This window comes from Sciurus vulgaris (genome assembly GCF_902686455.1).
Source record: "Sciurus vulgaris genome assembly, chromosome: 11".
Lineage (NCBI taxonomy): Eukaryota > Metazoa > Chordata > Mammalia > Rodentia > Sciuridae > Sciurus > Sciurus vulgaris.
This window is the reverse complement of record NC_136472.1, coordinates 27,044,504-27,063,551: the sequence shown is the minus strand read 5'-3', so window position 1 is coordinate 27,063,551 and position 19,048 is coordinate 27,044,504. Positions and strand designations below refer to the sequence as shown.

Genomic DNA, 19,048 nt, shown 5'->3' with positions numbered 1-19,048 from the left:
GCTCCAAGGAGCTTGTCCTAACCCAGAGAGGCTGGATGATGAGGGCATGAGTAGACGCATCTTTTTTTTTTTAGGAGTTAAGCAGATTAGAGCAATTTGTTTTTCCAGGAAACAGGGCCTACAAATTACTTAAGTGGATTTGTAAAGGGTTTGGATAAATTTTAAAATCACAAGTGATAGACTTTTATTTTTATTTATTTTTGGTACCAGGGATTCAAAGTAGGCTTAAACACAACCACGTCTCCAGCCCTTTTTATTTTTTACTTAAGAGTCAGGGCTTCACTAAGTTGCTGAGGCTGGCTTTGAATTTGCAGTCCTTCTGCCTCTGCCTCCCCAGCCACTGGGATTACAGCTGTGCATCATTGTGCCCAGCTGTGATAGGACTTTAAAGATGCCCTTTCATAGCATATTCAAGGTTACTATTCATCCACTGATACTAGCAGAAGGGCTGTGTTCAGAGGTCACACCCCTGAGCTATGGGGGGAGTAAGACTTAATATCTGTCTGCCTCAGGTATAGGATATGGGAGTAGAGTGTGGATACCATGTGGTTCCCATTCTTGGCTTGGAATCTTCACTAGCATGTATGGTTTAAAGCAAGAAAAAAATCTGAAGTAGTTATCTTTAACCCCAGCTCCTTATCCTTTTTCATTTCTCCATTCATAAGGGAACAGAGAATTAGGACAGAGTTCCTTTCTCTCATTCTTTGGTTCTTTTTGACCAGAAAGCAGGGTAAACTGGGCACAGTGGTACACCTGTGCACCAGCTACTTAGGAGGTTAAGGTCGGGGGATTGAGTTTGAGGCCAACCTGGGCAAGACAGTGAGATTCTGTCTCAAAGAACAATAACAACAGTAAGAAAACAGGGTAAAAGTGGGTAATTCAATGAACTTTCTGTGTCTCAGTTGCCAAAGCTTTAACCAGAACAAAGGGGAAGGTATTCTGAATTAGTTATAATACCCAGAATCTGCTTTTTAAACAAGGACACACATCTCATCAACATCACTGTCAATGGTAAGCTCTGGGCATCTGGGGTTTCAAATTAGTTGTGCTAATCCAAGACCCAAGTGCAGGCACTTTCCAATTATGCTCTTCTACAATAACAATGAACTCCAACTTCCCTACTGTGAACACTTATCCACGTCTATGCTTGCCCTATAAGAGAGAAAAACACGGTTAATTCCAGGCAGACTAGGGGCCACTTGTAAATGACAGAAAATTCATTTAATGGAAAAATCAAGAGTGGGTTCATTTTCTATCAGTCTTTCAATTTTTTTTTTTTTTTTTTTGATACAGGGAAATAAATCCAGGGGTGCTTTACCACTGAGTTATATCCCCAACCCTTTTTAAAATTTTGAGACAGGTTCTTACTAAGTTACTTAGGACCTCACTACATTGCTGAGGCTGGCCTTGAACTTGTGATCCTGGTACCTCAATCTCCTGAGTTGCTGGGACTATAGGCATGTGCCATCACGCCTGGCTAGTCTTTCAAGTTTTGAATACCAGTTGTGTAGAAGGTGGGCTAGGAGAGCTTCCCAATTGCTCTAAGTCTCCCCCTGATCCAGAATCTTAGTCCTGAAGAGTTTGTCGTCACTGTGGAGGGAGATTCTATGGAATTTATTCCAGAATTGAATGCTTAGTTCATGTCTTGTTCCTCACTCAGACTCACTGCAAAGCAACTGTTAATGTGGACCAAGAGGCTCAGATAACCAGCAGGAAATGACCAAGCTCTCCCAAATCCATTAGCAATGAACCTAAATCCAGTTGTGGAGTGGGAATCACTGTAGTCCAGCCAATGCCTGAGCACAAGCTCATGTGTATTTGGGCAACAAAGAAAGCGGTGGGATGGAAGAGCTCCTTGGAACCACTGGAGATAACTGGAGAGAAGACATCACCAAGACCCCAAGAGAGGAAAAGATGGAGAATTCCCTGCTTCTGTAAGAGCTGTGTGTGGAAAGGAAAGGCAAGTCCCTCCTGTGCCATAGGAGTAACAGAAGCTCCAGTACATGAGCTCCACAGGCAGCAATGAACCTTTTTCCAACTGGCTATTTACCCAGTTGACCCCCAAAAGGTGACAGAGCTGCCCCGCACTCCCAGATATGGAGTATCTTGGGAGACAGGTATAGTTAATGCAAACTTTATTTATAAAAGACTCTTAAATTAGTTGTTGTCTCATGCCATGCATTCATACAGAATACAGTGACCCTTCAGGGCTACAGGGAGAAAGCTCACAAACTCAAAACTATTAAAGAAGTTCTAATAGTTAAAAGCTAGGAAAGATTAGGACAATTTTACAAATGAGCAATTAAAAATAAAACAAAAGAAAAAGGATATGGGATCTAGTCTGAGCTGAGTGGGGCAGCTGTTTACAAGTCTGTACACTAACCTAATCCACAGTCTTCTAGAGGCGGGTGTCGATGGAGAGAAGCGGGGCACGTACAGACTTGTGCAACAGCTACTCCTCCCCCCGCTGTGGTCTGATACATACAACCAGTTTGTGTACACTAGGCCTGCCAAGGCCACTTCACACTATGAGGACTTCTAGTTTAGTAAACTAAAGCTGCAGGGTGCAGGGGGACGGGCAGCTTCATTTGCGACTGCTCTTTATTCTCTCCAGTCTTTTTTTCAAGTCGTCAATGTTAGTTGTGGAGGAGGAGGAGGAGGTCAGAGTTCCTGCAGAGTGGGTCTGGTTAGAATCCAGGTCTGAATGCTGGTGCTGCTCCCGTGACTCCCGCAGCTGAGACAGCTTGCTGTGGAGCATGTCTGTGGAAGAGGCGACTGGAGGAATTGCTGGTTTGGAGAGCAAAGAGGTCAGTGGAGGTCGGTCATCTTGCTATTGAGAGAAGAGGAGACACTGTTTAAAACCGGGGAAAGCAGGACAAAATGCAGCTCTGGAACCACATAAACTAAGACTGAGCCACTTCTCTGTGGGTCAGCTTATCCCTGAACTGCATGATATTGCTCTCCCTGACCCACACAGTAGGAAAGGAGCAGTACCTTTGTGTTGTCCAGACCACATCGCTGTCGGAGGATTTTTAGCCTTTCCAGGTAGACAGATGGACCCACTTCTTCTCCATTTGTGTTACCTATGGAGGACACTGTGCTTGTAGGAGGGGGCACACATGTGACCTCCATCTGAGGGGAGATACCTAGAGAGGAAAATGTAGAAGGAATATTCAAGTATATACATACACTGCTTGGAGACTACTTTGGTCAATTTGTCACCAAAGAGAACAGTTAAGAGTTTCTAGGGTTGGGAGTGTAACTCAGTGGTAGACTTGTGTTAGCATGCACAAGGTCCTGGGTTTGGTCCCTAGCACCTAAGAGAATCACAAAAAATTTCCAGGAGTTTGAATATTGCCACTGTACTTGGAAACTAAAAAATCCACAAGGACCCACCTGGAAGTTGATGATAAAAGAGTGATCTGAAATATGCAAGATAAGCTTCATGAGAACTTCAAGAATTGATACATAAAGAAAGAATGTAAATTGGGCTGTCTGTCTACATCCTGGTTATGCAAGGAGTTGCTATTCTAGTAATGCCAGGGCTAGCTTGGACAATCCAAATAAAACAAGCTATTCCTGAGTGTACTGTAATTACCCAACTGAAAAACCTGAGGACCTCTAATGTGTGGAACAATCAGATCAGATTTGAGAAAAGAGAGAAAGCTCTTCTTCAAAGCTGTGAAGGCCAGCAAGGAGCTCAAGGCTATGGTGTATTAAGGAAGAAGAGAGGAAGAAGCTGAGATGTCCAACAAATATTTAAAGTAGGATGGGCACTGTAATATTTGTAACTTTATTACTAAGATCAATATTCTGGCAAGACAGGGGAAAAACAAAAATTAAACAAAATATACAACCAAAAAAAAAAAAATCTATCTTGATTCCTAACTTTCTGAGAAGGTACAATCAGCTGAACACACAGATTATATATGTGTATAATCTCAGCTAGTCAGGAGACAGAGGCAGGAGGATTGACAGTTTGGGGCCAGCCTTAGCAACTTAGACTCTGTCACAAAATAAAATAAAAAGGGCTGGGGATATAGCTCAGTGTTAAAGTAACCTTAGATTCAACCTCCACTACTGTAAAAATCAAAACAAAACAAAGCATCATATTCATGGCTGGACTGTAGCTCAGTTGTAGAGCACTTGCCCAGCATGTGCAAGGCCCTGGTTTCCATGCCCAGCACAGAAAATAAACAAAACAAAAAGACTCCCAACCTGATTTCAATGAAAAGGAATTCCCCCCCCCCCGCTAAGATAAGGTACTGGGAGGAAAAACTGCTTTATGATAAATAGAAAAGTAAAATGGGTGTGCACAAGGGCATGTACACCTGTTAATTCCAGCAACTTAGGGGGCTGAGACAGGATTGTAAGTTTGAGACCAGCCTCAGAAACTTAGCAAGACTCTTAGTAACTTAGTGAGATTTTGTCTCAAAAAGAAAAAAAGGATTGAGGATGTAGTTCAATGGTAAAAGCACCCTTTGGTTCAATCTCTAGTGCTGAATGAAAAAAGTAAAACAGGTTACTCCAGGCAAGAAAGAATTCTTTAATGTAAAGATAAGGAGAATATGTTGAGAGGGTGAAAAATGAATGAGGAATAATATAAAAGCCAGTGATAAGAGATGTTTGAATATATGAAACCAACAATCAATGCGATCACATGCTGGTGTTGCAAATGTGCTGCTTAGGCCGATCCATATTAATTGATTAATATTAATCAATATTAAAGACTTTGGAAAAGGAGGCCCTACCCTGATCAACCAAACAATGGTATGTCCATATGTGCACACTGTTTGACATTCTGCTCATCAGAGAATAATTCAACTGAAGCTTTACCCATGCAAGATACATGCTGAGAGAGAATCTGATTTGAATCTGAAAACCAAAGAGAAATTGTGCTTTTATAGACAAACAATGTTGGAATGAAAGTGTAGGTGAACTTCACTGAACTTGGAAAAACTTAGGACAAATGTGAGAGCTGCAGTTGGCCCTGATGAGAGGAACTTTTGCAGTTGGGTCTGTGTTTCGTTGGTTTAAGATTGTGATAACTATTTTCTGTAACTGAAATCTTCTAAGTCTTCTTTTTGTCTCTAGATCCTGTGAACAGTGATTCTCAAACAATGGTTTTTCACTGTGGGAACAGTAATATTTCAGATTAAACCTAGGGTATGCATTCATTCATACCAATCAACAAATACCCAGTATGTGCCAGGCAGCAAAACAGATAAAAATCTTTCCCCTGTGGATTTTAAAATCTAGCAGAGAGACAGACACTGGACAATTAACGTAACAGAAGCCATATCATATATTATCTTAGAGGTGGTTAAGTGCTATGGCAAGGTGGGGGTTAGGTGGCAAGTTATAAACAAGATCTCATCGAGATGGTAGTATTTGAACACAGATGTGAAAAGAAGAAAAGAAGCTAGCCAATAATGAAGAGCACTGTATATAAAAGACACAGCCAGTGCAGGGCTGGGGTTTGGGGGTGGCCCTGGGTTCAGTTGCCAGCACTGAGGGCAGTGGGAAGAAGCAATGCAAAGAACCTAAGGTACATGCCTATGGGTTCTAGAAACTACAAAGGGGCTAGTGGGGCTGGAAAGTAGTAGATGAAGTTCCAGAGGTGTCAGGGGCTTAGATAATGCAGGGCCTCTAAGACCTTTATAAGGGCTTGCTTTTGCTTCTGCTGAGTGCAGGCTTCTGTAGAATGTTTGAGAAGACTCATTCTGATGCAATATGTGATCGTGAATACTGGAAAGCAAGGGTGCAATCAGGAGTTCAAGCAGAAGGGCAGTGCTGCTCTAGTCCTGGTGAGAGGTAATGATGTCTCTGACCAATAAGAGCTAAGGTGAGAAGCCAGGTGCAGTGGTGCATGCCTGTAATCCCAGTGACTCTGGAGATTGAAGCAAGAGGATTGTAAGTTCAAGGCCAGACTCGGCAACTGAGCAAGACTCTGTCGCAAAATAAAACATAAAAGGGGCTGGGGATGTAGCACAGTGGTAAAATGCCCCTCAGTTCAATCCCCAGTGTAAAAAGAACAAAACAAACAAAAAACAAGCAAACAAATACAAAAAAATTAAAAAAGAAAGAAGGGGGGCAGGGAAGGAAAAGACTTCCACACTTATATGAATTTGCCAGGATGAACCAAACTACTATGTATAACTATAAAGCTCTAATTAACAAAAAAAAAAAAAAAAAAAAAAAAAAAAAGCTGCGTGCAGTGGTGCACACCTGTAATTCCAGTGCCTCGGGAGGCTGAGGCAGGAGGATCACGAGTTCAAAGCCAGTCTCAGCAACTTAGCAAAGCCCTAAACAACTCAGTGAGATCTTGTCTCTAAATAAAATACAGAAAGGGATGGGGATGTGGCTTGTGGTTGAGTGCCCTTGGGTTCAATCCCTAGTACCAAAAAAACAAAAGAAAACAAAACAAAAAAAAACGAGTAAAGGTGAGAAGTGTAAATGGACCCTGAAATCATCATGGTTTACAAATAGAGCCAAAAAGATTTCCTGATAGAGGAAGAGAATTCCCAAAGCTCAGGTTCTAGTCAAACTAGAAGAAGAAAGTTTTCTTCAACCAAAATGCAGAAGAGTACAAACGGAGCAGGTTTGATTGGAATATATGAGCTTTAGTTTTTGACATGTTGAATTTGTGAACTGTGAGCTCTATTGAGCTTATTCGTGGAGCTATAAAAGGAAACCATACCTGTGGAAGTGGGAATACGGCCTTTGCCCTCCCTCTCCATCTCAATCACCCGAAGGCCTCTTTCAACATAGCTCTGGAAGAACTGTGAGGAATTTTTCAGGAATGGTTCAATGTCAGCATCTGAATATTTCTTCTTATATTCATACAACTCTGCTAGGCCCTGTAAACAAAAAAGGAAGAGGGGGGGATGGATATCAATTAGTGCCCCTTTTCCACAAAGCAGATCCCCATTTGCACAATCACAGAGGGCTGGGGACTCGAACCTGGGTCTCCAGCATGAGAGTCAGGCTCTCTACGTGAGGAGCTATACGGCCCGCACTCAGATCCCCATTTGGTTTAATGTTTCCATTCTCACCTCTTTAGTGTTCTCTTTAGATCCAATCTTCTTAAAAATCTCAGCTAAGAAATCATTCACTTTGGCCTTTGATGCTTTTTCATCCTGAAAAATTGAAAGACACAAGGAAGGTCAAGTTAGACTTAGACTTGACTTATTAATTAGGAACCAGTGGTGGATATGAACAGAAAATATCTCAAAGTCTGGACCTTATTGGTATGTTTCTGCAGGTAATGGAGACACAGCACTGCAGAGAGCTGTAGCAGAACACCATTCTGGGTTATGGATGCTTCCATTCTCTGGTTTCTACCTCAACTTGATGAAAGTGGATACCAATTAAATAGAGCTCACAGTGTATTTATCTAGTGATCACTGCTTTGGGCAGAGGCATAAAATCTTCCTTGGGGACCAAAACCACATGATTATTAATTTATACTTAAAAATTTCAAGGTGGAAATGGTTACAGCATCACAACAGGAGATTAATTAGATTAATCCCTCACACTGAGCTTTCAGTCTCTGGGTGACTTAAGCTTTAGACCACATCTTTTTTTTTTTCCCCATTTTTTTATTAAAAATCATAGATTTACATAGGGCAATGTTGTTTGATTCATTCTGTTATTTTTTCCCTTCCCCCCACCCCCCACCCCTCTTTTCCCTCTATACACTCCTTCCTTCCTCCATTCTTACCACCCTCCTTATCCCTAACCCTAAACCTAACCCTAGCCCTAACGCTAACCCCTCCTAACCCCCATTATATGTCCTCATCCGCTTATCAGAGAGATCATTCGTCCTTTAGTTTTAGGTTTATCTCACTTAGCATGATATCCTCCAATTTCATCCATTTGCCTGCAAATACCATAATTTTATCACTCTTCATGGCAGAGTAATATTCCATTGTATATATATGCCACAGTTTCTTTATCCATTCATCAACTGAAGGGCATCTAGGTTGGTTCCACACTCTGGCTATGGTGAATTGAGCAGCTATGAACATTGATGTGGCTGTATCTCTGTAGTATGCTGATTTTAAGTCCTTTGGGTATAGGCCAATAGACCACATCTTTTTCAGTAAAATCTCATTCCTCAATCTTTCACATAAGGCCACTCACTATTCGAGATGCTCCCTTTTCTGTCTCCTTATCAGACTTGCTCCCAGTCTGGTCCATACTATGCTTCATCATCCGGCAGAGGTGGGCCTCCAGTTCAGACTCATTCTTGTTGTCAATCATCGTGAGGTGGTCTAGGATCTTAGGGAGACATAAACATATTCAAAGGGTAGCCACATCCTTTCCATGACGTTCTTTCAAGCCCCTCAGAAATTGGCTGCTATTCTCTCACTCACCTTGGGTCCTTTTAACTTGCATAAGGTATGTAGCAAGGTTTTTAGGGTCCTTATGGGAAATTCACTTTTGCATTGCTTCAATTTCTCTTTGGGGAAGACCTTCATGAAAATGTGGATGTCCAGAAGAATCCTGTCCAGGTTAATGCTATTGATAGTATCAGGCAATAGTCGAACCATTCTCCAGAGACACTATTGAAAAAAACAAAAGTTAGGCGTGACTGAAGAATGAGACTTTTCACCATTCATCTTTCCCAGGCTCAGGGGTCATATTTAAAAGATGGTCAGGGATATAAATGTGATCCTATCCTTCCAGTTCAGCTGCTACAACCTGAACAATTTTAATCACTTCACTATGTCATGGAATCAAATGTGACAAGTCATCTATGTACTCATCTATCTCCACTCTCCAGAGATAAGGGACATCATTTAATACTATGATAATGTGCAATTCTGTCTTGGGTTTCCTTGGTACCTGAAAATAATTTAGACTGCTTAACCAAATCTAACCCAAGGAGCCAAAATATTTTATACTACTACAGTGTATTAATGCTGTTGTAATTTTACAGATATATTCATTTGAAGTCTTTCATGAAAAGAGACCAAAATATTATAAGGGCTATAAACATTTTATTCCCCCCCAAAAAAATGGAAATTTATCTCATTAAACTTCTTGCCTTTTGATTCTAGGAGAACTGGTAAAATAATCTACAAGGTAGCTCTTCCTTTTCACTTAGGCCAAGAAATTTTAGGCCTGAGCTTAGTGCATAAATTGGAATAAGACCAATTATATTTTTTCAATGGTCTTGGTTGACTTGAGCCAATGTCTTAACTCAAACTTCCTTTCCCCATACATTAAAAGAGTGATTGCATCTTTGAAAGAAAAGAAATCAAAAATCATTTCAACTTCACCTTCATAACAAGCTCTGAGAATTTGGGAGAACTGGCTGTTGCTAGTAGGCTGTCTTGGAGCAAAACAAGTAGCGCACTGGAAAAACCAACACAATAGCATTAGTTAAGTTTCAAAATCAATTCTAGGTAAAGTCACTAATCGAAAGGCAAGGTGTGAATATACTCTATCCATATAATAAAATGAGAGCTTAGCAGATTAGGAACTGTCTTCTATTACTTGACTTTCAATTATTTTTTTTTTAAAATCATCATTTAAGCTTTCAGCACTCAGTAAAGAAGTAATGTTTATACTCTATTTTTCATGTCACTGGTAGCTGAGAGATATCTACCTGAAATGTACACATTAGAAGATGTAACTGATATATTTTATAGTCCTATTCTAGAAAACTCATGGTGTTGGCTTGGCTTACTGATTTGATACTAGTTTTAGGGGTTATTTCTGGCTAGAATACCTTTGGTCCATGTGGAAGAAAAGGGTAATAAAAAATTAACTTATTAAGCAAACCTCAAATTACAAGTGATCTAGTCACTTTCTGATTTCTTTCTTTCACTGAGCTATATTCCCAGCCCTTTTTATTTTGAGACAGGGTATTGTTAAGTTGCTCAAGGAACTGCTAAGTTGACTTTCTGACTGCTATGTGTAGACTAAAGAGAGGCTGTTCTAGAATCTACTGCTGAAAGTACAAATATACCTCAGGATGTTGGTCTGGTCTGACTTCTCCAGAACCTTCACCACCAAGAGGTTCACAGAGCGGATCACCTGTTGTCCTTCTTCTAGATCTTCAATTCGAGAATCCAGCATTAAGGTGATGAGGCCATGCATAAGGTCTTTCAGTACTCCAGTGGAGGCCTCCCGGGCCAGGCTCTCTATCTGAAATAGCTATCCAGTTCTAACTGTGTTAGGGAGGTTAAAACTCAATATTTAAAGCAAAGATAAATGTAGTGTCATATCCTAATAAACATTCAATTATATTGTGGTTTCAAAAGCTCAGTCTTAAGCCATTACATGGAAGTCTTTAATAGTAGTCAAAATTCTTTTTTTTTTTTTTTTTTTTGGTACTGGGGCTTTAACCTAGGGGTGCTCAACCACTGAGCTGCATCACAGTCCTTTTTATTTATTTTGATATGGGTCTTGCTCAGTTGTTTGTTAAGTTGCTGAGGCTGGTCTTGAACTTGTGTATTCTTGCCTCAGTCTCCCAAGTAGGTTGAATTATAGGTCTGTGCCACATCTGGCTTATAATAGCATTTTAAATGTGAGTACATTTATCTATGTAAAATAGGGCTTTCCATGCTTGATGGAGATACTAGCAGGAGGCAGAATTCTGGATAGTAGGTAAGCATTGTATATTATACCCTAATAATAAAATAAACTGGAATGTACTCCAACACACAGTAATCAGCAGCTTGCTATATACCATGTATGGAAAACTTTGTCAAATGACTCACTGCAACACCCTCACTGACACTGGTTTGAGAACCTGGGTGGGATGAGAGATCAAAGGGAAGCTGCAATCTGCAGAGGTGGCTTACCGAAATCATGTTGCCAATGATACAGCTATACAACTTGATGATCTCATCCTTCTCCAACTTCTCATCTGCCATATGTGTGTTGTAGATGAGTCTTAACTGCATGAATGTGGCTATCAGGAACTGATCAATGTGGCCAGACATAGCTTCGGCTTTGTCTTCCTGTCTCAGGACCTCATCTATCTGATAATAAAAATTCCAAGATTAATTTTTCAAGCTTTATACTGAATAGTAGAAAGACACTACACAGGACTTCTCTGTAAGTGTATATTAACAAAACACTTCTAATATCTTACCTTTGAAAAAGCTTTGTGCATAAATATCTAGTCATCATGAATTCAAACAGTCAACATATATTTGCTAAGTAAGATACTATTAAGTGAATTAGTCACAGATCCTATTCTAAAAGGCTCATTGTCTAGTTCAGGGAATAATAATTCCTATGTTTAAATGTTCAATTTACTTAAAGAGTTCTTTTTAGGCTCCTTATAGGACCAATATTAATATCTCCATTGAAAAAGAAAAAGACCACGTAAAGAAATAAGGGTTGGGGGATGTAGCCTTGTGGTAGAGTGCTTATCCAGCATGTTGGAAGGACCTGGATTAGATCCCTAGTACTAGTACTAGGAGGAAAACTTTTTTAAAGGAGACTTAAAAAAAAAAAAAAAAGGAATAAATAACAAAAGGAAGAGTTCCATTTATGAGAAAAGTGAGGCTCAGAAAGCTCAACTTAGTCCAAACTCAAATGTTGGATTTCCCACATCCTGATCCAGTGGTTTTCTTTATTTTGGGTTAGTATACTGGTTGTCACTAATGGTAAAATATACATCTCCTATACACTAGTAGAAGAATACCTTTTTTAAAAAATTGTTATTGTATTTATACATTTATTTATTTATTATGTGGTTCTGAGGATTGAATCCAGTGCCTCACACATGCTAGGCAAGCACTCTACCACTGAGCCACAACCACAACCCTACCTTTTTGCTTTTTTATTAGAACTTTATTTTATAGATATACATAGAAGTTGTTTTTTTTTTTTTTTTTTTTTTTTTGTGCTGGGGATTGAACTCAGGGCCTCGGGCATACTGAACATATAAAAATAACTTTATTTATATGATTACATAAATAACATCCCAAGACAACTATGGTCAACCTTCAGTAACCCTCCTTTTGAGCACAACTCCAGTTTGTGTGTGTGTATGCTGCGTTGGGGCACTATAATGTCAATGGTGCCTCCTGGTGTGGTAAAAGCTATGATCTTACTTTCATTATCTCTTTATACTGCAGACCTCATAAGCACAATTTTATGTAACTGGGACTGTTAACAATGATGTTTCAACATGAACACCATGAAAACATTTATGTACTTTTAGGGAGGCTTAATTCCCCTCAAGGTGACTAACATTAACAACCTGGCATATATTATTTTCATGTTCACAATATCATATACAATTGCACATATTACAGACAGGATCAAGGTTTCAGGCATTGTTTATTTCACAACAAGATTGTAGGTAGGCATGTAATCCCAGCAGCTTGGAAGGCTGAAGCAGGAGGATTGAAAATTCCAGGCCACCCCTAACAATTTAGCGAGGCCCTAAGCAACCTAGCAAGAACCTTGTCTCAAAATAAAAAATAAAAAGAGCTGGGGATGTGGCCCAGTGTTTAAGTGCCTCTGGGCTTAATCCCTGGTACAAAAAAAAAAAAAAAAGATAAACCAGGCATGATTGTACATGCCATGCCTGTAATCCCAGTGATTTAGGAGGTTGAGGTGGGAGGAATACAAGTTCAAAGTCAGCCTTGGCAAGTTAGTGAGACTCTGTCAAAATAAAATAAAAAGGGTTTAGGGTATAGCTCAATGGTAGAATGCTTTCTGTACACTTCTCTGCATCTAGTTTTCTGTTCAACAGAAAATTATGAAATAACCCTAAAGTCAATAGGAATAATCTGTTTTTAAGTGTTACATAATAACCCATGTATGCATGAAGCAAAATTTACTCATTCATTCTCTTACTGATGAACTTCCAGTGCTTCTACTTTGGCTATGTTGTCTGTGTTAAAATAAGTATGTGTGTGTTGTGTGTGTGTGTGTGTGTGCGTGTATACATGTGCTTGTGTTTCTAAGAGGGTTCATAGTATAATTTCTTAGTCTGGGGGAATATAATGCTTTTTTTGGTGCTGGTTCTTGTGTATGCTAAGTAGGCTATCATTGAGTTATATCCTCAGCCCCCATAATAGGCACTAACAATTCATATTTCTACATTTAACACAAGAGAACTACTTTTCCAGCATCTTTATCAGCTATATATACTTTTTGCCAGTTTTATGGTTTAATGGTGATTATCTCATTGTTATTTTGATTTGCATTATTGTGGGGTGTGTGGAGAGGTTGGATTGAACACCTTTCATGTATTCACTGAACTTTTGGATATCTGCTGTAATTTGTCTATTCATACTCATGTTTCTTCTGGGTTTTCTTTTATTGGTCCTATGGGTTGCAAATATATTCTACATTATTTCACTTGTTTATTGATTTAGTAGATGGTAACTTTGGTTACTTTCTCCAGATCAAAATCTTACAATTTTACTTTTTTTTTCTTTTTAGATTCTGTTTTCCTGCTTTACCTTAGTAGTCTGCCTAAATTCCTGTTATTTAAAAAAAACTGGATGGCAGATCTGTTATATTAAATTTTCAGAGTTACATGTGGTGTTTTGAGTATTTATTCTCACTCTTTATTCTTATATTTTTGCTCTCTAATTAGGTTAGTAAGAGATTTGTTTTTATAAGAATCAGCATGTATTTTTATAATTTTAATTGCATAACATTTCTTGAATTTTTTAAAAAGTTTATTTGTTCCAATTAGTTGTACATGACAGTAGAATGCATTTATACATTTTGATAAGAGCATACATAAATGGAGAATTTAATGAATTCTAACCTTATTATTTCCTACTTTAAAATTCCTTCTGATTTTTTTTTTCTAATTTCTGCAAACACTAAATCTTTATTTTAGCCTTTCTTGAATAATAAATACATTTCGGGAAGCATACCTTTCTGAGTTTTACTTTTCTTCCCTCCTTGGAACCAGGGATTGAATCCAGAGTTACATCTTCAGCCCTCTGTATATTTTAATTATGAGACAAAATTAAATTGCCCAAGCTGGCCTCAAATTTGTGATCCTCCTGCGACTCTGGGATTACAGGTATGTGCTACGTACCTGACTGAATTTTACTTTTCTAATAGTTTTGCAGTGAGATATTTTCTTATTCAACCATCAGAATTTTTATCTATCTATCTGTCTGTCTGTCTGCCTATCTACCTAATTTTTGTGGTGCTGGGACATGACCCTAGGGCCTCATGCATGCTAGGCAAGCACTCTATACTCCCCAAATCATAGTTATTTTGAAGAGAAGGTTATTTAGGAGTGTTTCATACTTTCAAAGTAGACAATATTTTTTAATGACACCATTTAAAAATTTATTGGGTTATCCGCAAAGCATTTGGTCTATCTCTTAATTATTGCATTTGTTAAGGTTTTCTTTATATGATTTATTTTTGAAAATGTTCAATGGAGATATGGAAAACAAATTATCATTTCAGAGAATGTAAAGTTCCATATATATGAGTATGTATTAAATTAAATCTAGTTTATCATTTTCTAATATTCTTTTTAAAAAATATTTTTTTTAGTTGTAGATGGACATAAGTGCTCTACTACTGAGCTACAACCCCAGTCCCTAATATTCTTTAACTACAGTTTAACTATCATATAGATAAGGTACAAATCCTAAGAGCACAGCTTAATGAAATTCTGCAAGCATACACATCTGTGTATCTGCCATTGGGAATTAAGTTCTAGGACGTCTATTGCACCAGAATACCTCTTCGTGACCTTCCAGTTTGGTACTGTTCCCTCCACCAGTTACTACTATTCCTTCTCATTGCTTTTGTTACTACTATCCTGACTTCTAAACTGATAAAAATTATTCAAATTCCCCTGTATCTTTACTTATTTTTGTTTACTGTATCTAAATCTCTCAATATATAAGTTATCTTTCACTTTCTTTTGGTGCACAGAAGTTTGAAAAAATTTTAATGTATTTAAAATTTTCTATTGTTTTTTGTGTAGCTTTAAAGAAATTCTTTCCTACCTTGAAGCCAAAGATGTTCTCCTATTAAGTTTTGCTTCTCACATCTAGGTCTTTAATCCATCTGAAATATATTTTGGCGTAGGAAATAGCAAACTAATTATACTGTTATTCTCATGGAAAATAACTAGTCCCAACAATATCTACTGATTAATCAGCATTTACGAAGAAATTTTTAATGTCCTTATCCGTTGGTCAGGACAATATCTTAATAACAGTGACAGTAACCACTGCTGATGCAAGACTTCTGCAGTGTTATTTTTAAAAATTGTCTTTGTACTTCTTAGGCCCTTCGATCTCCCATATACATTTTAGAATAAGCTTCTCAAATTGCAAAAAATAAAACAAGAAAAAACTTTAGAGATTTTGACTGGAAATGCATTGAATTTATGGACTCAAGAACTGGCATCTTTTTAATCCTGAATCTTGTAAACAGTGTATTTCCACTTGGAAATTCTCTAATGTCATTCAATAAAGCTTTACAGTTCTGTCTGTGAAGGTCTTACATATGTACTCCTTAATTTATTCCCAAGAACTTAACATCATTATTGTTGACAGTTTAATCTTTTAAATTTTTATTTTCTTTAGGGTAATATTCCCAGTATTATTTTTTAATTGTTTCTACTTATACGTGGCAGTAGAATCCATTTATTTTTGGGTACCAGGGATTGAACCCAGGGGCAGTCAATCACTGAGCCTCAGCCCTTTTTCGTATTTTATTTAGAGACAGGGTCTCATTGAGTTGTTTAGGGCCTCGATAAATTGCTAAGGCTGGCTTTGAACTCGTGATCCTCCTGCCTCAGCCTCCCAAGCTGCTGGGATTACAGGTGTACACCACCATGCCCAGCAGTAGAATTTATTTTGACATAATTATAAAAGCATGGAATAGATCTTGTTCTAATTCAGTTCCCAGTACCTCTCCCTCCCCTCCCCTTCCCTACCGCCTGGCTCCCTTCCCTCTACCGATCTCATCTTTTTAATTTGGGAAGGACCAAATTTCTTTTGGTCCCAGAGTTGCTTTATCATTGAGCTACATGCCCAGCCCTATTTATTTATTTATTTATTCATTTATTTTTGAGACAAGGTCTTGCTAAACTGCAGAGGTTGGCCTTGAACTTGTGATCCTCCTGCCTCAGCCTCCCGAACTTCTGGGATTATAAGTGTGCGCCGAGTCCAGCTTGATTCGTGTGTTTTAAAAAGTGTAACACACACTCCCCATTCTGTGCAACCCCACACACTATGCCCATATCCAACACATGTGGACATCTTCCTTACCTTCTGTGGGGGATTAGCACGTGACAGTTTGGCTCCCTGCATGGACACCCTCTTCAACCTGCTTGGGCTCTGACTCCCTATTCTCTGTCATCCTTTTCTTGTACAGACACCCTCCTCATGATACTTAAGGTTTGAGATCCTTACATTGGGCCATTATAGCTTTCTATTCCCACCCACTTGCCACAACTGTGGATGCATACCTAGCTCTGCCCCACCTAACAGCTTCAAGATTTGACTATTAGGGAAGAGAAGCAGAACATGGGTAAAGGTATCTGACAATCATGTATAAGGCACATGCATGTACACACACGGACACACACATATACACACACAGAATAGCTTCTTTAAAATCTTTCTAAAGGCTTCCCATCATATGTAAAATCCAAACAACTTACCCTTGAACTTGTCAAGAAAGCATTATATGATGTGGTCATCATCTGCCTCTCAAACCTCATTTTATACCATTATTCTCCTCACTGCACCCTATGCCCATATCTACACAAATCTAGTTTTCTTGAACATAGAAAGCTCATTCCTACTCTAAAGCCTTTGTGTACTAGCTGTTCCCTCCATTTGGGATGTTCTTACCTCTTATCTGCATATCCCTATTATTAAGACTTTTCCTGATCACTCAATCTAAGAAACTATGCAGTCCCTCTCCCATCACCCCACCTTTACATACTAGTTACTACTATCTGATAGTTTGGTTTTTTTTTTAATTTTAATTTTTAGTTGTATATGACACAATGCCTTTACTTATTTTTATGTGGTGCTGAGGATTGAACTCAGTGCCTCACACGTGCTAGGCAAGTGCTCTACCACTGAGCCACAACCCCAGCTCTGATATCTTCTTGTTTACTTGTCGCTGTCTACTAAATTCTAAATAAGTTCCATGAGTGCTGGGCCCACTTGTTTACTGCTTTTTCTCCAGCATCTGGTACATAAATGTAATTATAAAAATGCAAGGTTCTATTAAAGCTACATCCTTTGAGGCAAGTGATGACTGACTGACTTTTTTCCATCACAAAAGTGACTTTGCTGGGGTGTGACTGATCATTCTTACAGGCTTTATGTCCACCAGTGGAATTACTGCCATGGGGAGCATTCCCATTACCTGTGTCAGAGCTTGGATACTTGTGTTGATGTCACCACTGGCCACTTGGGAGATAATAAAATTGATTGTGGATGCTGTATTACTGTGCATATCATCAAAGTGTGGAGAAACAGCTCGGATCCTAGAGAGCAAAGGGGAAAATTCAATCTCTCTTACAAAACATTGCAATAAATGGAAATTATGCAATTCCCCTCTGGACCCAGGCCTCAATAAAAAACTGTTATCAGCCAGACAGTAATCAGTTCTGAAAAGTTTTAACTGCACACTCCCACAGAGGGCTCTTTTCAAATATATCCTCTGATGATCACCAACTACTTATACTTAAACAAGTTGAACTTACTTGGGTTCGGGAATAAGAACTGGTTCAAAAATGTCATCCAGTTTGTGCTGGACAAGTTCTGGCATTTCGCATCGGACTGTACCATTGTCATTCTCAATCTCATCTAGATCCAGCTGGAATTCTCGGCGAACCATTTGGGCTGCCTCAGGATGCCCACTCATGCTTCGGGCTTGGCTAAGAAAAGCAAAAAGAGGCTCCTGAACTAAGACGGACTTCTTAACCAAAGGGCAAGAGTACAACTGCCGACTGCCTCAAAGCTTCAAGACAGATGTTCAACTTCTGGTTTCAGCCCCCCTGAATAATTTAAGTCCTTGAGCCTAAGAAAAGTACCTTAGGCAATAACACTGCACTGGTTCATGAATGTCCTAAGAAAGTAGATAACTTTAATTGTACTTATATTACCAGCTAAGTATTATCATTAATTTGCTAAACTTAACAAATTTTGTACTTAGTTCTATTCCATATGGAATAGAAAATAAAGTATACTTATATTGATTCAGAGTTCACTATGTATGGGCAAAAATATAAGAAAAATCTAGACTAGCTGGTTTTTTTCCACTAAATTAATTAGTGTTTAAGTTTTTTTAATCTTAAACATTGCATCAGTCCATGCAGTACTTAGTACATTTTTATACTCTGAAGGACAGTCACCCCATTTTAAGCACAGTCACTCTTGACAGGTCAGGGCCAGCATTATATCTCAGAAATAGGTATGCGATGTTTCCAAATTCATATTGGTTAAAATTATACTCATGACACAATCCAAAATAGAGCTGTCTTGCTTAGAAGGCAGTATTTTGAGTCCCAAGCCAATTCTGGGTTGCATGCTTTTTATTTAGCCTTATCTCAAGAACAAGGACCTGAGCACAACTAAATATAACACAAGGAAAAAGGCAAATCAATCTTTTTAGGCACATGATAGTGAGTTGCCATTTCTGCTATTTACTGGATTTTTATGGAAGGCATGATATTTATGAACACCCTCTACCCTGATTATAAACTCTAAGCCAGTCAGCCTCCAGAGGGGATGAATCCATGTCAGAAGTTAGAAAGATATAAGAGCCCTGCTAATGAGAAATTAGCAGGCAGTACTTACATCCTATAAGTGCGATACATAATTCTGTCCACGGAAGAGCAGTGAAAGAAGGCACAAGACCATTTAGAAGTGGTTTTGAGACAAAGACAAAGACAATGAAGACTGAAAGATTAAACATTTGGTTACAAGACATTTACCCAGACACTCTGTCATGCATGATAATGACAAGAACTCAAGATTATGTTACAGGACAAGCTCTGAGCACACAAAGCTAAGTCCCTAGAGATGCTCTCAATCATCTATCTCTATCCACATAC

The 19,048-nt window shown here is 38.7% G+C and overlaps 1 protein-coding gene and 1 long non-coding RNA gene across 2 annotated transcripts in view; one reads left to right on the top strand and one right to left on the bottom strand.

The window, feature by feature from the left end:
* Window positions 1–2,118: 2,118 nt before the first annotated feature.
* The window catches only part of CKAP5 (cytoskeleton associated protein 5), a 96,590-nt gene continuing 79,660 nt past the window's right edge, over window positions 2,119–19,048 (bottom strand). Inside the window, exons 34-44 of the mRNA XM_079102048.1 lie at window positions 17,696–17,869; window positions 17,356–17,476; window positions 10,818–10,997; window positions 9,980–10,167; window positions 9,288–9,363; window positions 8,379–8,567; window positions 8,146–8,283; window positions 7,056–7,139; window positions 6,701–6,860; window positions 2,995–3,146; window positions 2,119–2,830 (exon numbers count right to left, since the gene is read on the bottom strand). Of these exons, the coding sequence (XP_078958174.1) occupies window positions 2,585–2,830; window positions 2,995–3,146; window positions 6,701–6,860; window positions 7,056–7,139; window positions 8,146–8,283; window positions 8,379–8,567; window positions 9,288–9,363; window positions 9,980–10,167; window positions 10,818–10,997; window positions 17,356–17,476; window positions 17,696–17,869 (1,708 nt within the window). The 3' untranslated portion in view covers window positions 2,119–2,584. The remainder of the gene's footprint in view (window positions 2,831–2,994; window positions 3,147–6,700; window positions 6,861–7,055; window positions 7,140–8,145; window positions 8,284–8,378; window positions 8,568–9,287; window positions 9,364–9,979; window positions 10,168–10,817; window positions 10,998–17,355; window positions 17,477–17,695; window positions 17,870–19,048) is intronic.
* LOC306638752 lies at window positions 3,153–6,040 on the top strand. Its single transcript, XR_013757550.1, has 2 exons — window positions 3,153–5,807; window positions 5,846–6,040. It is a non-coding gene; the product is annotated as an uncharacterized lncRNA (long non-coding RNA).